Source organism: Falco rusticolus, chromosome 15 (genome assembly GCF_015220075.1).
Source record: "Falco rusticolus isolate bFalRus1 chromosome 15, bFalRus1.pri, whole genome shotgun sequence".
Classification (NCBI taxonomy): Eukaryota; Metazoa; Chordata; class Aves; order Falconiformes; family Falconidae; genus Falco; species Falco rusticolus.
In genome coordinates, this window is record NC_051201.1 from 14,134,248 (window position 1) to 14,152,916 (window position 18,669).

The 18,669-nt window shown below is 41.2% G+C and overlaps 1 protein-coding gene across 1 annotated transcript; it reads left to right on the forward strand.

The window, feature by feature from the left end:
• The first annotated feature begins 2,393 nt into the window (after positions 1-2,393).
• Positions 2,394-5,315, forward strand: LOC119157943 (cytochrome b-c1 complex subunit Rieske, mitochondrial). The gene is made up of 2 exons (XM_037409363.1): positions 2,394-2,681; positions 4,506-5,315. Exons 1-2 carry the CDS (start codon positions 2,471-2,473, stop codon positions 5,114-5,116), a joined length of 822 nt encoding a protein of 273 aa, XP_037265260.1. The 5' UTR covers positions 2,394-2,470; the 3' UTR covers positions 5,117-5,315.
• Positions 5,316-18,669: the final 13,354 nt, after the last annotated feature.

Consider the following 18,669-nt stretch of genomic DNA (forward strand, 5'->3'; position numbering starts at 1 on the left):
TCTTCACAACATATCTCTGTGTCAAGTTCATCCTGCATTTTGGGAAAATTGTAGAAGCCCGAACTAGTTGAAAGGCTTGACTGGAGCAGGTATGCACCTAGTATCGAACTGAATCTTACCCTTAGAAGCTGTGACAAGCCAAGCATGACACGGATGCTGTAATGCAAAATAAATTTGGAAAAACAAATAAAAAACCCCACAGCTATTTATTTATTTATCCACCCTAGTTGTTAGCGAAAGAATGGACCTTTCCTTTAGTCAGGATCCATCTATGTGATGCATCTATCGTCTCTTATCCTTGCAATTAACCCACACAAGTTTTGGGTGAGAGTATCAACCCAAGCTGAGCGGTTATTACAGAGAACTGGAACCTTGCCCAGAGGAAAGCCTTCATTAGAGCTGGGTTGGTGTTTCCAAGAGCCCGAGACACTTATTCTGTTTCACAGTGCTGCTGCCTGGCCAGGGCCCTCTCTGCACACCAAGGATGTAGCTCTGCGGAGGCAGCCAGCAGCCTCCCTGTTGCAAAGGGGAGAAAGACTACTATGGCATTCTGCCTCCTTGTCTCTTAAAAATGCTGCCCTTCCTCAGTGTGAATGGCCTGTATCTGCCAAGATTCATTTTATTAACTGAACTACCACCTCCAGAATAGCTCTTGGGAGTGGATTTGGTTTTAATTTGCCTGGAGGATGTCATTTGCTGCTTGTTGCACAAGGGAAGGAGCTGACAGCAGCGTTGTTTTGTTTCAGTTCATTTTTCAGTGCAGTCAACAGGGTGAAATCACACATATTACCTAATTAAAGAAACTAAACATACAAATGAATCAGTATTTCTGTCTTGCACACTGCTGGCATACCATCTTAGAAGATGTACTTTTAAAAACAAAGAAAAAAACAAACCAATTTTATTTCCCTTTGAGAAGCTCCACAAAGTAACACCATCAACCATTTTAGGACTACCCTGGCAGGTCAAGCCAGATCTATTGCTCTCTATCAGACCAGAGAAGATATATTTAAATCTACCAAAATATTTTCTTTAGTATTTAATATTTTTCAGTACTTTGATTTGCCTGTGTCCACAAAAGGACAAGCAACGTACACGGTCAGAAAAAAAATATTAAAACAAATCCTGGAAACAGAACTTTTTATTTAGCTTTTTGCTGCTGAAAAATGTGGCGGGAACTTTTGGAGAATAATCCTTTCTATCTTTAGGAAAGCAACTTTGTATTTTCTTCATAAATAATCAAAATACTTCAAAGATACCCAGAGTACTGAAATCTCTTCCCTTAATGGAAAAGCATTTAAAGTATGTGGGAGGGGAGAGGGTGGGGGTGTTCTGGGCAGCTCTAAAGGTGCAACAGTATGCAAGCTTCCCGTACCATTCACACAGCTGAATTAAACTGATGTGAGCGAAGACAAAAAATTGGACTCAAGTGTTTATAACTTTGCCCATGTTTGTGATTGAGAATGGAAGAAATATATTTTTGGCAATAATTACAGCTGCTGTGTTCCTTCACCCTCCTAATCACTGATGATGAGTTTCTGGGGAACTGTCTGACTTCCCCAGCAGCCTGAGCTCCAGACGCCGTGTGCTGATGAGCAATGGAACACACTGAAGCTGTGGCAGCTGGAGGCTGCCTGCAGAAACTGGTTAACAAACCCAATAAGTGCGCTGTAAAACGTGCTTTGCAGTCTTCAAACTTAAACGTATAAACTTATCCGTCACCGATTTCCTATGACAAGCTGAAAAAGATGTGTTTCTTCCCACTCTGCAGCGGATCTAGGAAGTTGAAAGGACAAAAAAGCAAAAAGGGAAAAAAGAAACAAAGAACTAAAAAGTGGCAAACGTTGTACAGAACTCAGCGGGCGTGACGTGAAGCTCACGGGGCAGGGGTATGCTCAGGCAGTAGTTTCTGTACAGACGGTAACGGGCCGATCCGACACAGAGCCTGGTACCGCCCGAACCCCGGCAAAGCTCAGGGCCCTTCGTGCCTGGCCCCGGCCTGGGCTGCGGGCGGCGCCGCTCGCCCTCACGGCCTGAGGCTGCGATCACGCAGCCAAGCTTCTGGAGAGGGGGAAAGGTGCCTTGAGAAAAACCAGTTTGGCACATGAAAGGTTACGAGCAGAGCAGGGAATTAAGATTAATTCTGATGCTCCCGACCTAGAGACAGCCCAGGCCGCCTGGCGAGGGGAGGCGCTCCGCCCGCCCCACCGCACCGAAGCGGCGCAGCGGGGGCTCCTGGGCCGCACCCCCGGCCCGGCCCGCTGGGCCCCTCCCCGCTGCCGCCGGTGGGTCCCGCAGCCCCGGGACTCACCCTGCCCCGCCCGCCCGCGGCGCGGCCCGGCACCGTCCCCCGGAAGTGACGCCGGCCCCGCGCGACGGCGTGCTGCCGTGACGTCAGCGCGCGTGCGCAGCGCCCCGCCCCGCCGCCGGGAAGGTCGCAGCTGTGACCGGCCCAGCCGCCGCCGCCGCCATGTTGTCCGTGGCCGCCCGCTCCGGGCCCTTCGCGCCCTACCTGTCGGCCGCGGCGCACGCCGTGCCCGGCCCGCTGAAGCCGCTGGCGCCGGCCGCGGCGCGCCGGGCCGAGAAGGTGCCGCTGGACCTGAAGCGGCCCTTGCTCTGCCGGGAGTCCATGAGCGGCCGCGCGGCGCGGGGGGGCCTCGTCGCCGGCGCCAGTCTCAACGGTACGGGCGGAGGGGCGGGCGGCGGGCCGGGGACAGCGGCTGTGTCGCCGCAGCGGCTGGCGGGGGTGCTGCGGGCCTGGCAGCGCCGCGAGTGCGTGCAGAGGCGCTGGCGCTCGCCACCGTCCCGTCCCGTTTGGGTGCGGGTTGCGGCGGGGACAGCAGCAGCCGCTGGCTGCAGAGCCGGGGCCGGCCGGCTGCCCGCAGCCGGGTATCGGTTTTGCGTTGCGAAGACGCAGGAAAACTGCGTTCGGCTCCATGGGGCGTTTAACGGGGGGCAGCCGAGCAGCGCTGTGCAGCGAGAACTCGCGGCGCGTTTTACTGCCGCGGAAAAGCGGCTCTAACGGTGAATTCGGTGTGCCAGAACCAGCGGCGCGCTGCGCTCGGGGATCGCCGTGCCCCCGGCTCAGGCCGCGCTCGCCCAGCTCGGGCGCAGGCAGCCTGCAGCAGCAGCGCGCCCCCGCCCCGCAGCCGGCGGAGCCTCGGGGAAGGTGCGCCGCGGCCGCAGCGCTGCGCACCTCCCCTGGCACCGCCGCTGGTACCTCCCCCGGCACCTCCCCGTGCAGGATGAGTTCCGCTGAGAACTCTATAAACCTGTAACTAAGACTGAACGTCAGCGACGTTAGTTTCAGTTAACATCAAGCGTGCTTTTTGCTGCATATAAGGAAGGTTTAGAAGTTAATCGTATTGCTTGTTACTAAATGAGAAAAATTTTAAGTCTTGACGCCGAAATAAATTGGCATGGTTTACTCTGTCAGAAGTTTGAATTTAATTTCTCTGCAATTAAAATCCTACAGCAAATACCTGCTCTATGCTCAGTTACTTGTAAATAAACGTAAATATTTCCCCCATTATTTTGCCTTTAAATCCCCAAGAGCTATTCTAGGTACTTTTGAGAGAATGAGTTTTATTAACCTCTCTTGACTTTGTGCCAGCTGCTAGTAAAAAAAATAAAGACTAAATACTTCTTTATAAATAAGAAGCGTTGCACTCTGGCAAGTAATATGTTCTGTCTTTTGTGCGTTCTTCACTTTGGCTTATAGATGTTCCTTGAGGGAAGCCGCTTTCTTGTTCTGAAGAAACTAATGGAACACCTCTTGGTTAGCCATCACGTTAGTTTAGCACACAGGTTTGATGTGAGAATCCCACTCGTAATGCTTGGTAACTGGATAATTATTAGTTTTATCCCTAAATCCTTCTATGAAGTGAGCCTGGCAAATAGGGAATTGTAGGTTTAAAAATTATTTATTGTGGCGGTTGGCTTTGACAATAGTTTGATGTAAAGAGGGATGCCTGATGCTGCTTTCTTTAATCTGAAAAATGCTTAACCACATACTGAAGATTATTAAAGGCATAGAAGTTACTTAAGTCAAAAGAAAGCACAAAAGTGTTCAGCAACAGATGTGCAATCTTTACTAAATCAAATTTCTTTGTAGTAGTTTTTTTCAGGGAAACTTTTGAATGGAAAACAGATACGTCTTTTCTTAGCTAGTCATGGTATCCTCCAGGAGTTTTTTCTTGAAGACTTCCGAAAAAACAGTTTACTTTAAACCCAGAACTTCTCACAGATTTTTGTGCATCCTTACCAGGCTTTGTGTAATTTTCAAATAGGTAAAACTAAATTCACAAATCACCTGTTTTACCTATCAAAAATACCTTCTGGAAACCATTTTCCTACAAATTAAAATCAAAATTTATAACTAGAGGAATCCTACCCAGACTTGGGAATAACTTTTACCCATTATTCCAAAAATGCAATTAAAAAAGTGTATATACATCATAATATTTTTTACCTGAAAGTTTTGTCATTTCATATTTTTCTTGCAGCACCTGCCAGTGTTCGTTGCATCCATAATGATGTCGTGGTACCTGACTTCTCTGCCTATCGTCGTCAAGATGTGCTAGACGCCACCGTATCTTCTCAAGGCAGCAGTGAAGCTAGAAAAGGGTTTTCATACCTCTTGACTGCAACAACATGTGTAGCAACTGCATATGCTGCTAAAAATGCTGTCACCCAGTTTATTTCCAGCCTGAGTGCCTCTGCTGATGTGCTAGCGTTGTCAAAGATTGAGATCAAGTTATCTGACATTCCAGAAGGCAAGAACATGGCTTTCAAGTGGAGAGGGAAGCCCCTTTTTGTGCGTCACAGAACCCAGGCAGAGATTAATCAGGAAGCTGAAGTTGATTTGTCTAAACTGAGGGATCCGCAGCATGACTTAGACAGAGTAAAGAAACCAGAGTGGGTCATACTGGTGGGTGTCTGCACTCATCTTGGTTGTGTGCCCATTGCTAACTCTGGAGATTTTGGCGGTTATTACTGCCCTTGTCATGGGTCCCATTATGATGCCTCTGGCAGAATCAGGAAAGGTCCTGCTCCCTATAACCTTGAGGTTCCGAGTTACCAGTTTCTTGGTGATGATGTTGTGGTTGTTGGCTGAATAATGAGGTGCTTGCTCACTTTCATGGCTCTGTGAATGTACACTCACAAAAGGGTTAACTGAGATTCTGGAATACTGTAAAACCAGATGATCCTAAAAACGTATTAGCTGTCTAGATTCTCAACCAGAAGTATGTTGGAATACTTCCCTGTGTTTTAATTTTAATAAAAACTTGGAGTGAGCACTTCTTCGTGACTAACGATAATGTGTATTTATTTGTGTATGGACTTCTAGTGTGTCCAGTCAAAGAGATACTACAGCAGATGCAGAATGTGTTCATGGAGCCCTCCTGAAGGGCTGCTCATGCAAGATAGACACTGAACTACAAAGCCCTTGTTTCTTCATACCACGTATTTTCTTCTTTTGTAATTTTGTTTTGTTTTGCTGCATTATGGCAAGGAACATCTGAAAAAGGTCTTGCTATGAATTTCTAACAGTGAAGTAAGTTTCAAGATAGAATTCTATGAGATTTAATCCTTTTCCTTCCAATGTATTTTTTCCCTTGCTTGTTTTCAAAGGAAGTGAAGGAAAAGTAAATAAAGACCTACCTAGAAAGAAAATTCTTTTACACTGGTCAGAGGCAGCTTATAATTGTTTAGCTAGAATGATAGCAATATAATTTTATGATGATTTGGACAAAAATAAGCATGTCATGTTAAGAGTTATAAAATAGTTGTTTAATTGCAGATAAGGCTTGATCTTACCTGTATCTAAACATCAGATCAGGTGCTTAGGACACTGGGAAATCTGACAGTTTTCCAAAAGAAGTTGAGAGGGAAGTAAAAAGAGAAATCCACCTTTTACAGAGGGTGAAAAATGCTTTGTAAGAACCACTCAGTCTGGACTAATCTCTGGTGTTAAACATAGCGAAATGTTGATGTGCCATCAAAGATATTTTAAGACTCAGTGATTTGTGTGAAAACTATAATTTCATACTGCCTATAAACTAAGCCAAATAAAGGCCAAAACTTTGAAACCTCTCTTACCTTGATGCTGACTCTGAAGGCGTGGAGAAATGCAGCCTGGAGCAGATGATCTAACCAGCCTTGGTCCTGCCAATACAAAACAAAACTAGCAATTAATTGCCAATGGTAGATGAGGAGAAACAAGGTGTGCTGTGTCCAGAACAACCCAAAAAAGCAAAACAAAAAGACACCAAACTATTTCCTGTTTGCTTCCAATTATTTACTGCTGCTCTGTGAATGCTTTTGTCTTGCACTGCATTAACATGCTCCCTCCAATTGCAGAACAGAAAATACAATCCTCAGAATTCTGTGGGTCTGGAGTGTTTAGCTTCACATAAACGTCATGTAGAGCTGTGGTGATAGTTGGGTTAAAACTGAAGTTTTAAGCAAAATTAATTAATTGACGCGTTTGGCTTACCTGTTCTCAAACAATTCAGTGAAAAAAACATAAATGGCTGCTGAAGAAGTTCTTAGGTATGCATTTTACACCCTTTTGTATTTGAGCTTTACACCTTATCACTATATCCACAAAAACATTCTCAAGAACTCTTTTTGGTATGACGTCACACAAAACCAGTACTGAAAGGGATGTTCCCCAACTTTTATGTAAGCAATTGGTGTTGGTATATGTGCCTTGTATTACAGGGTTGATCATTCCTCAAATTTTCTATTTCAAGGAAAAAAACCTCAGGAACTCCTGAAGTAGCATTGCTCATCTGCTGTCAGGTGGCTACTTTTACCTCATCCTAAAAATGTTTTTTAGCCCACAAGTACATTTTTTAGGCCAAATCTTTGTTTACATAATCGCTAAGTAACTGTGGTACCAGTATATTAGTCCCCTGTAAAGCAAAGAAATGGCCAGGGCAGTTTCTGAGCTGACAAGTGAACACAGTGAAAGCTAGAGTAGCTACATCACAGCTGGGCTTTAAAGGGTCACGCATAAAATTCCTTGCACAGAATAAGCTGCTACTTAAATTACATCAAACTGACTGAACCAAATCATACCAATTTCAGCTAATGCGGCACCATGACATTGAACGTGTTTGAGAATAATCTGGCAGCTTTTACTGTAAACATGAGATGCCAGCAATACCTTTTTTCACCAGACTGATGACATAACAGCTGAAGAAGCTGAAGTGTTGCTTACTAGGTAGTGCAGACCTGATAGTCTTCATCTTCTCCCCTCCAAGACTTTGTTCTCTTCATAGCGGCAAAAAGCATTCCTGATGGGCTGCGCATGTCTTAGAAAAGAATCGGGGTTTACTAGAATTTGAGAATTAAGGTGAAGAGTTTAGAGCCTCAAATCTCCAAAACCAGTCACAGTTTGGTATTGAAAGTATGGGCGGAAATGAAAAACCATGACATTTCATCTGATCACGTTAAAATACTTTTTTACTGTGAAGGTTGTCAAGACACTGGAATAAGTTGTCTGGAGAGGTTGTGGAGTATCCATGAAGATAGATGCCCAAATCACACTGGACAAGAGTCCTGAGCAACCTTGCTTTGTGCAAAGCAGTTGGACTGGATCACCTCAAGAGGTCCCTTCCAACCTCAGCGACATTGTGATTTGCAAGGAATATTGTCCAATTATTGTGTTGTCTTCTCTGGGACTAGAAACTCCAGAAAGCCCAGGCTCCCTAAGGGGAAGCATGACTGGAGTGAGCAAGGGTAAACCTCCAGTTGCCAGTAATGAGCTCATAATTACCTTGTGGGCTAAGATGTCCTTGGAAGGAGCCTTTACCACTGCCACTAATTACAGACATTGCCACCATACAAATGGGTAATGTTACCCTTTCCATGGCTAGCATACCCCGTGGGGCTGGAAGTGCAGGTGTTCAAGTACACAGAAAAATACCACTATATTTTATTAAATTCTGAGGATTCGTTGTGTTCATAAGCAGCAATGGTTTACTGGGCTTTACTACATGTGTATTTCCACTTCGTCTCCTCCTGCACTGCCTGCCTTTCTTCCGAGTGCCTCCAAGGCTCGAAGCAGCAGCCACGTGTCTGGTTCTTCTCAGCTAGCTACTTTCGCTCCTTTAGAACAAAACAGTCTTCGTGAAGTTGCTGAATGGGGTTCATGTTTATTGAATAAAAAAAAAGCTCTTCAGGTAAGGGGAATAAAGATTCTAAAATCAAAACATAATTTTCTAATATTTGACATTTCAAAAGCTTCATCTTTCCTTTTCTGTATCTTTGGAAGAGGGACAATATATTTAATGGTTACTGCTGCCAAAGGAATGATTAGCGCAGAGACTCGAAATGAAAATTCAGAATATTAATTCATTTTCGACAGGCGTTTTTTTCACCCTTCCAATTTGATAGGTCCACTTGTCAGAACGGAAGACAGTTCCCCACACAGCCTCTGTACAGTCATCAACGTATGTTCTTGCAAATGAAATGAGGCAGCGTTCTCAAAGGCTGTATTGCGCAGCAGCACAGTTATCAAGGACACTCGCCACTGCTCACCAAAGAAATAGACCTGAAGAAGAAATTCTGTAAGAGGGTTCTGAAGCAGTTTGGATATATCTGAGGAGCACAGTATTCAGTTCCCCAGTTAAAGGAGCCTGCAGTGTCAGAGCAATACATTTCTCGTCAGTAGAAGTCACAACTGACGGAATAATCACCCTTCTTCAACCCTGAAAAGGTAAAAAGTAACTGATTTGCAGACAGAAAGAGTTTAAAGCTATCGAAGGCTGGGTGTCCTCCATTGATAAGGTTTTCTCAGCTACCTACAAATGATGTTTGTTCTATGTGTTAATTGCTTTTATCCTCCACAGAGCTGGTAGCACTGTTCATTATTCAAATGGTTCACATTCTAAGACAATTTTTGGTTATTTACACTGTTGGGAAGCTCTGGCTGTGATCTATATTAACTATGCCAGATTTCCTGCTCTCAAGTAATTTATTTTCCCTATGTTTCAATAAATAGTTTTGAAAAGATGTCTAAATGAAAAATACCTTTCATGTTAATAATGTAGGTAATGCCATCTCTGAAGGACTTTTAGCACTTCATGTCCATTAAAGTCTTGCAGTTTTGCTGACCAGTATATGTTCTGCAATCACCATGAAAATCCAAATTTTCTCTTGTCATAACCTTTTACAAATATGCCGTTTACATAGGCTCAGCTCAAAAGTGTCCGACAATCATCTGGGGGCCTGGTCTGATATGCCTAGAATCTGGTGGTGGTTGGGGTGGTTCCCCAGGCTGTAGCACCTAGTGCATTCAGAGTAGAGTTCCTATGGATTTCAGCTACCATTAAAAGTACCTGACAGTCCTGCAAATCACGATCTTAAGTTAAAAGTCTGGAAAAGGACAGAGAAATGCGATGACCACCTGCAAACAGCTAGAGGTACTGCAACATTACACAGGAACCACAGCACAACTGGGCATACACCTCACGCCTCTGGAGTATCGTTCCAGAGCATCCTCCCTTTCTTTTCCTGCAAGCGGGGAATTCATCCCTATGCAACTATATCAACAAGCAAAGAGGGAACAGCTTCCAAGATTTACTTTTGTCCAAAACCCAAGCAGTTGCAAATGTAATACGCTGCACTTGACAAATTATTTAGCATAATGACAACATTTTAAAAACTCCTTTGTTCTTGCAGAAAATAAGTAGGTGTTTTGGTTTTGTTTTCCCTTTTTTTTTTTTTTATTAAGGAAAATACAAGAGCTTTTATGCACTAAAACCAGGGGAAGAACAGATTTGTGTAATTAGGTTTTAGCATAACATGGATGCAAAATGATGTTACTTAAAGCCTACAAGGAAATACTGACCTCAACATTTCAAATCTTTTGGATCTCAGCTGGGATTTCAACTTTTCAAATTATACCATTGCATTGTACTTCTAGAGAAAAATGAACAGAATATATATATGTTCTGCTTGCAAAGTTGATATCTACTCCCAAGATGAAATGACACCCTTTCTGCATTCCCATATTCCCTCTTGGGAATCGAAGAGGCAAACCACAACAATATAGAGGGCTCCAGTGGATAATCCTGCACGTGCTCCCCGAAAACTCAACTAGAGCCAGGCAGGCTCGCCTCCTTTACAGCCTGCTGGATTTGTTTTGCATTCCTGCAGGTAACATGAGTCTGCCAGGATGCAGATAAGCTGAGTCAGAGCCACAGGGGCATTGGGCACATCCTGAATATGGTATTTCTGAAATCTTTAAGCTTCAGAATACCTTGTCATTAAGTGATCCTAACCCAAGCTGCCATCATACCCCAAGATCTTCAGAGTTAAATTACAGCCTACAAACCTTCCCAGCTTGTTCCTGTGGCTACAGAAAACACCAGAAAATTTTCAAGATGCAACTCGTATAAGCTTATTCACTAATAAAATAGTAAAACAAAGAACTCAGATTCCTAGAATTAAGCAGTATTAACCAGAGACTACAATGTGGTCTGTAACGATGCTGATGTCTGGATATATTGAGCTAGGATCCTGCCAGACACCAGCTTTACAACACAAATGTCACGCATTTCAGGGACTCTGTCTCAATTTATGCAAGTAGCAGTCACTGAAACTTTAAAACCATTGTGTCCAGCCTATTTGTGGAGCAACCCACATCCTATGTGCATGCAAATATTAATTCTAATGTGTAATTTTCTTTGTGTCTCATGGAAGAAGAGATCTATTAGACTGCTTTCTCCCTTTCCTTTTCACATGGATTCATACAACACGAAGTTCCTGTAGTTGAAGCAAGCGGACAAGTACAAGAAATGGTGTGCTGCCTGTATTACAACAGGCTCAGGGATGTTGAAATGTGTATATGGTTCAGCTGAGGCACCTGATTCTGCCAGATGAAGTCAAAGGCCAACACTACAGAAAGATGGCGAGAGTCTAAGTTTAGCAAGTCAGCTAAAACTGAGAAGTCAGACAAAAAAACCCTCCTCCTAGTAAATAAGGAAATGGCATCAAGAGGAATGTAGTTTCAGAAAACAATTTGGTCACGCTTCCATCTCCTAGCCCCAGCCACTGCTAATACACTTGCCTTAAGGTGTGTGTTATCAAATCCTGGGTGGGTAGAAGTGGCACACCAGGTGCAATCTGCTCATTCCTGTACCTACTGGGTGTATTGCAATCATTTGTGGATAGTATTTGCAATGGGAGGAGGAGAAGGGGGCACTGAGGACTTCAAAAAGGTTCACCGTATTTAGAGAAGTTGTGTAGAAATTTCAAGAGGACAAGAGCTATGACAGGTAACACATAATGCAGTCCCTTAGTGGAAGAGTTGTTTTAATACCAAATTTTCAAAACAAATGACACTTCAATTTATTAAAGCCTTCATTCAGATTTTGTGCATATTAAAATACAAAATAAAACTATAATCCTATTTGTAAGCAGCTGGAGTACTATAAGGTGATAAGTAATAGCCTCCATGGATTTATCAAGAACAAATCATGTCAATACAGTCACATTTGTTGCTATAATAGGATAACAGGCTTTGGAAACAGGGGGATATTAGTAGCTATCAAACTTTCAAGTAAGATTTTTACACAATCTCCCAAGACATTCTCATGTCTACTATTAAATCTGATATAAGTGGAAGTATTGTAGAGGACAACTGCTTCAAATACAGTCCTTACCGATGAACTACCAGCGGTTAGTTCCCTGTTGAACCAAAGAGACGTGCTGTGAGGAGTCCTGCACAAGTCTGGGTCTAGCACCGTTTGGTATATTTGTTAATGAACTACATGTCACAAGACAGAATAAGCTTTATAAAGCTTGCATGCAGTGGTAAACTGCTTAGAGCTGCAAACACTGATGAAAAAAGGGTTAGAGTTTAAAATAATCTTGACAAATAATGCTCTGCAAAGCTAGAACGTGTCGCAATCGGAAGTAATAACTAAGCAGCAGATCTGCAAAGAAGGATCTGGGGTTATAGTAGATCACAAGCTGAAGATAAGTCCAGGACCATAATGTGATGAAAAAGGCTGTCCCGTTGGGATTGAGGGTTGTATGGGAGATGTGAAAACCCATCTTACTTTATCACTGGGGAAAAGATGATTTGTTGCTCAGAGTGTTTTAAATAAAAGGAAATTGTGGCCCAACTAGAGTAGTATCCAGAGGACTACAACAGCTATGCTTAAATTTACATATGACTGAAATATAAGCGGAACAACTGGAAAAGATGGAGAGGACAGAACATTTTTAAAAGTATTTCAAAACAAAAATACAAAGAGATAATGTAAGCTATTCCCTGTAACCTTTGGGTGTAAGCCAAGAAATATAATGACTTGAATCAGAGGCAAAGAGATTTAATTGAGACTCTGGGGGGAGGAAAACAAGTCTTTCCAACTGTAGTTAAGATTAGTTCAATTTTCAGGTATCCTGAAAATAGATGTGGAATGTCTGGACTGAAAATTGTAAAGTACACTTCCCAGTAGCAACTCAGGAATAACTGATGGGGTTTTGGGGACCTTCCGAGGTGGCTTCCAGCTGTACACCTCCATGAATCTATGAAAACAGGGATGGATGGTTTGTAATATTTTTAGCATATCACATTGTATCTTTGAAGATTATATCAGTGGGGAGAAAATATAATACTGAAATGAATAGAATACTTGATACAGGAAAAAGGTAAGCTGAGGAAATCCTTATGCTAAGGGACTGGAAAATTAATGGAAGAATAAAATTGGTTACAAAACATTACTTTGGTCAAGAGGTTGCAAAATAGGGAAAACATTGAGGGAAACATCACTAAATACATGCTTTATTCTCACATTCATTCCTTAGTATCTGTTTATAGCCACTGCTAGAGGTAGGGTACTGAGCTATATGGACTTTTTGTCTATTAGAGTTGTTTTTATATTGTTTAATATCCTGCGTCAACTATGACTAATGAAATGCAAGAGAGAAACAACAGATTATAACATGTCTGGCTTAAAGAAAACACAGAACTTCTGGCATTTATTGTCCTAACACAATTAGCAACCAGTTTATGTCACAACTGTGATATATTTTCTTCATGAAATATTCTGCATTATAACATTTTAATAACCTCAAGACATTACTTATAGCATTGCCTTCTTCTACCAATGCATACTCAAAATGTAATGTACCATCCTTTACTACATGCGCATTTTTTTGGCATTAGAAATTTAGAATAAGCGATTCTGGAATTAAACCATATTAGAGATGCATATGTTACCTGGTTTTACCTAGCTTTTACAGGAGCTAGAATCATGAGACATGGAGGACTGTCTTTTCTGTCTATAAACGGCAGTAGTATTAGTAGGGGAAGATCACTTCCACATTTAACAATATTACATAGTGCTGATATCTTCTGTCAGCCAATTACAGAACTGGCAACTGTACCATGACTTCGTCCTTGTCCAATACAAGCAGAAGTTATGCACCTAGAAGCAGAGCTGGGATCAGAAGGTGAACATACAAATGATAGTTTGTCTTGTTTCAGGACTTAGCATGAGCCTGTATTTGAGATATCTTTAGTAAAAAAAAATCTACAGTACAAATCACCAGTATGCAGATGTCTGTACATAACTTTCTGCAAGCAATCTGATAGTAGTGTTGGACAGAACTGGCTTACTCTCACCATGTAACATAGTAACAGAACTCCAAATTTTCCTCTGTGAGTGCTCATATAATTTGCAAGTAATTGCATACATGTCAGCCTCTAACTCCGATCACAAATAAAAAGTGCCAGCTCCCTGCAGAGTTCTCTTGGTTTGCACAGCCCTAGGACGACCAAAAGAGCTATTGAGAAACACATAATTTCCTAGCAGGTCCAGGAAATTTTATATGTATGGGGATTTAATGTTTTTAAAAAGGTACTCAAAACCAAAATGTAAACTGCTTGAATATATGTTCTGAGAGGATAGACTTTGTGGGTACAGAAATTATCCTCCCACGTCTACACTGTAGAAGTTAAAGAAGAGCAAGAAGCAGCTAAATGAGGTAAGTTTTATTTCACAGGGTAACAGCACTGGGGCTTTGTATTGGTCTGTGTTTGGACCAGGAGAAGGATACCAAGCAGTTTATTTTGTTAACTGTTGCTGTTGTGCCTGCCTCACGTATAGTTGGCTGATGACGGCACCGTTTAGGTAACATTACTATTTGAAAAAAAAAATAAATAATGGAGCTGTCCATCTAAATTGCAACAAGTGTGACAAAGCATTTCAGATGTCAGTCCGAACTGTCACCTGGAGGATGTCACCCCTACATACAGCACAGCCTGTCAGCTGTGACAGGCTACAGCTGGGTTTTCCCCTCTATTTTCAGTTCCAACTGAACTGCAATTTTGAATTAAGTATTAAAGTATCATGAGTTTCAGTAGCTTTTCTAGCAGTTTGCCTGGAATTGTGTATATTCCAAAGGTCTGAAGTACACTGAAGTTTTGTGCAAGCTAGAATTTCATACACACAACAAGATGTGGCTCACAGATTTCCCACTGAAGTACCTATAGTGGCATGACCAAATCCTGACCTAGCGGTTATTCTTTGCCTATAATGACATGAACTTTGCCTGATAACAAGATTGCATATTTAGGCCAATATGTTTTCCTTTTTAGACTTGTAATATGCTTTGATTTAGATGTTTTTATTTGGAATTTAACGTTTCCACAAGCAGAAGCCTCTATTTACTCTTTGCTCCAGTTCTTTTAATACTTCTGCTTCAGAATACAGTACAAAATAAAAATATCTCTTTCCTACTCACTGTACTTGACATTTACTAGAAAGATGAATAACTACTTAAAAAATATTTTTGTTGCTTCTAACTAAAAAGAACATTGCTATTCGCTCATAAGGCATATCTGACATTGTATATCTGATAGACAAACCCTTGCATTATGATACAAGAAAAGAAAAAAACTACCTATACATATATACTTATTTGCATGTATAAATATATATGTCAGGCTCTTAGAATGCAATAATTTAAACTTTACTAGGGTATATTCATTATCAGCTTTTGGAAGGTTGAACATTCCTCCAATAATATTTTTTAGGCCATAATCACAGTGCCACTCAGCTTGTCCTGCTCACTTCTCTTAACCTACTGGAAGAGTTGTTTGTGATCATTTCATGTAATTGAAATTGACAAAGATCTTCTCATCTTGTGCCAATCATTTTTCAGAAATATTTGTTTTTTAAGATAGTTTCCTTTTTTAACAGATAAGCTGTCCTTACTTATAATTCATATCAATAGATATAGGCCATTCTTACTCATAGTCTATAAATCATCAACCTTTTTCGGACTGAATTTCTTGTCATCTCTAGGCTGCTCCGTTGAGGTCACTAAAGGTTGCCATTGCCAGTGCTATTTATCTTCCAAATTTTTTCTCCTCTCTACTTTTTCAGTTCATTTCATTTCCCAGGCAAACATACTTCTACTTAATGGCAGCAGGTCACCTGCTTCTCGCATAGACAGGAGTGATGCTCCACAGGTTCTGCACTGTGAGCACACTTACAAACTCTGGGCTCTTCACTTCCACTGCACTCGTAACCCCAGTGAAAAACACAAGGATTGATCAACTGGGTAGGTTAAAAGAAGTCTGGAAGATCAGTGATAAAATCACGGAGTTATGGTCTAGCTTGTGGTTATGGATTAGGCAGGTTTTATGTCCAGAGCCCATCAGTCTAGAAATAATTATTGTCTTAACAAATCCAGTATTTTTGTACAAAGAAAGTAAAAATATCTTCACAGAGATCCAGAGTCAGCATGAAATAGGTTGTTGCAACCAAGCATATAGCCCACAGGAGTAGGTATATCATCCTGCAGGTACAATGGTAGCCTAAATCTGTCTCATTTTATGTACTAAACTGAATAGTGCCGTGGGGCTTCTATCTTAAGTGGCAAAATAAATGCACCACAAACAATAATGAATTACAATTTCCTGATTGCCAAAGCCCCACTGCATACAGCATGGCCAGAGTTACAGCCTCTGTACCTTTGGTGGAGAAGATTTAGCAATGTACAAAGAAAAATCTCTTGAATCTGTGACTGCATTTCTCCCCATCATGTTTGTGATATTTAAGTAATTTTCCCTTCCATTTACCTTCCACAAAGCTCAGAGGCAGCAGAAATTGCCTCATTCTGTGGTTTTTAGCTGTCTTTCGTTCATCAGTAGTCTATCATCAGTATGCTTCTCCCAAGTGAGATGTAATCTATTAACATTTTTCGCAGCTTCTTGCGTGCTGCTTTTTCGCTGTCTTTACCCAAGTGAGCTTTAAGGGAATGTTTTTTAGCAGATTTGTATTTGTTTGGACGATACAACAGTTTTCTCCATTTTCTTCTGTAATTAGTTTTATCAGTATCAGTTTGTTCTTCACAAGAGAAAAAAACCCCAGCTCCAAACACTGCACATATTTGGTCTCTATCTCACATTCTTTAGACTTAGTTGCAAAGCCATTCTTGTTTCTTCTGCAGCTTTTGGAAACATCTACATTTATCTGTTAGTATTTCTATTTTGAAATAAATTGCAACAATTAAATAATAATTAAGTCCTTGACAGAAATTATCTTTAGCAACTCATTTAACTAATGTTTATAAAACCACTTTCATCTAAGGATGTTAAAGACTGCTATTAACATTATCTTCTAAGCTGCATCCCAGTTGCACTGCAGTGTGTATTCCTGAATGACACACTGCTTTGAAGTCTTTAAACTACACAAGAAAGTCATGGCTTAGGGATGTTTTTGACAACTAATTGTAGTTTTTGATAAAACTCTTCCAATTCACTCTGTAAGAACATAAGTCTCAGTGTTTTCATTATTCTTGGTTCATATTTTATTTAGGCCAAGATTAGCTTGTCACTCACTTGTCTCCAGTCTCTGACTCCCCAGTAATGTCCTTCAGTGTAATCACAGAAACCCCGCTATACGCAGCATAATTTATTTCTGTTTCATATATGTACTAATCTTTGATATATCCAACTCCTTCTGCCACATGATTATATGGTACATAATATTTTCAGACATGTTGGCTTAAAGTCACATTTTCTTTCAGTTGTGAAAGGTAATTTAGGTGTGACGTATCTACTGTTTAGCCGCGACTCTCGGTACTGCAGAGAAGCGCTTGTCCTTTCCCCCACGGCCATTTTAACCCCAGCAGAATGATAAAGAATAGCAATGCTCGGAATACAATGACTTGCAGAACAGCAAGGGTAACTTGAAAAAAACTGATTAAGGTGATGTAGTCCACCAGTAGCCAGCTCAATATACAAGTTATAGTGGTCCATATGCTCTGCAGCTTCTTCATAGACTCGCAACAACCTCCCACTGGGCCAATACATTTAATCAGTGATTGAACTGAATTTAATTTTTTAAAACTCATGTTTCATGCAGTACTAATCAGAGGAGAACAATATAGCAAGAAGAGTAATTGACAGAAATCTTAAGGACATGTATTAGAAGCAGGCTACATCTGCCAGCATAATATTTAACACCATTCCCTTTCTCAGTGTGTAAATTGTAATTGCATGAGTCTCCCCACACAGAGAAGGAGAGTAAGTGGGTGGGAAGATGCTCAGGAAGCATTTCACAACTCTGAGACTGCATAGGAGCTAACACTGCTCAAAACATTGCTCTTTTAAAGACATATTTAAGGGAACAGAGAAGAATTTTCTTGTTTCAGGATGAAGCACATCTGCCATAAAACAGACACTGTTCAGCTACCAGTTAAATATTTCCAATGCACCATTCACATAATGTCCTAAATTAACAACAAATAAAAGGGATAGAAAGGAATAAAAAGTGTGCAAAGAAATCATCAAACAAGCATAAAACAAAAGGAATATGGATTACACATGGAATCGTTGCTTCAGAATGTAGGGAAAGCAGAAAAATACAGGTAGTTTAACAAGTAGATCAGAAAATTCAGAGAGGAAGGTCCATCTGTCACTTTTGAAGACAATGCTCCAGACTCAGTCTCTGGTTCAAGAGAAGCCTACAGCAGGTGACTGCTGGAGACTAGGGCTGTAAACTCAGAGGAAGGAAAATTCTAGTCTTGCATGTTTCTTGTGCTCTTTCCAGAAGTATTTGCTACCAGTTGATGCTGTAGATAGGGTGGGCCAGCTGTGACCCCATACTGTATTTCTTATGCTCCAAGTAAAGGAAGTAGCTCAGTGGCACTAGTAATTATCTTTCTCAGTGGCAGTAATTTACCCTTTGTTTTATGATATCTGTGATGAAGCAACAGGCTTCTATTTATTTAGATTTACTTATGGCTTTTTGAACAAAGCATGCAGTATATATAATGGGTGACAGTTACCAGTAATGTTATTGTTATTGTCATTACTGTAGAGATTTCAGTGTAAAAACGTTTATAGAGCCAAGGTTTATACAGACCGATTTCACATTGCACCTACTACACTAAAATACTCCACTGAATACAACAGCACAATAATTCTAAGATACGCTGAATCCAGAGGTTTGAGTAGCAATGGTTATGGCTCCCTTAGAGCCAAGCCAATTCGAGAGCAAATATATAGCTCACATTTTATCTCCCAAATGAGACAGAAAAAGGCCAGTAGTACATTCCTCATAAGCAAAAAGGTTTAAAACTTGAATATAGACTTTTAAAACTTGCATATATTTTAGATTATCGGTACTTGAC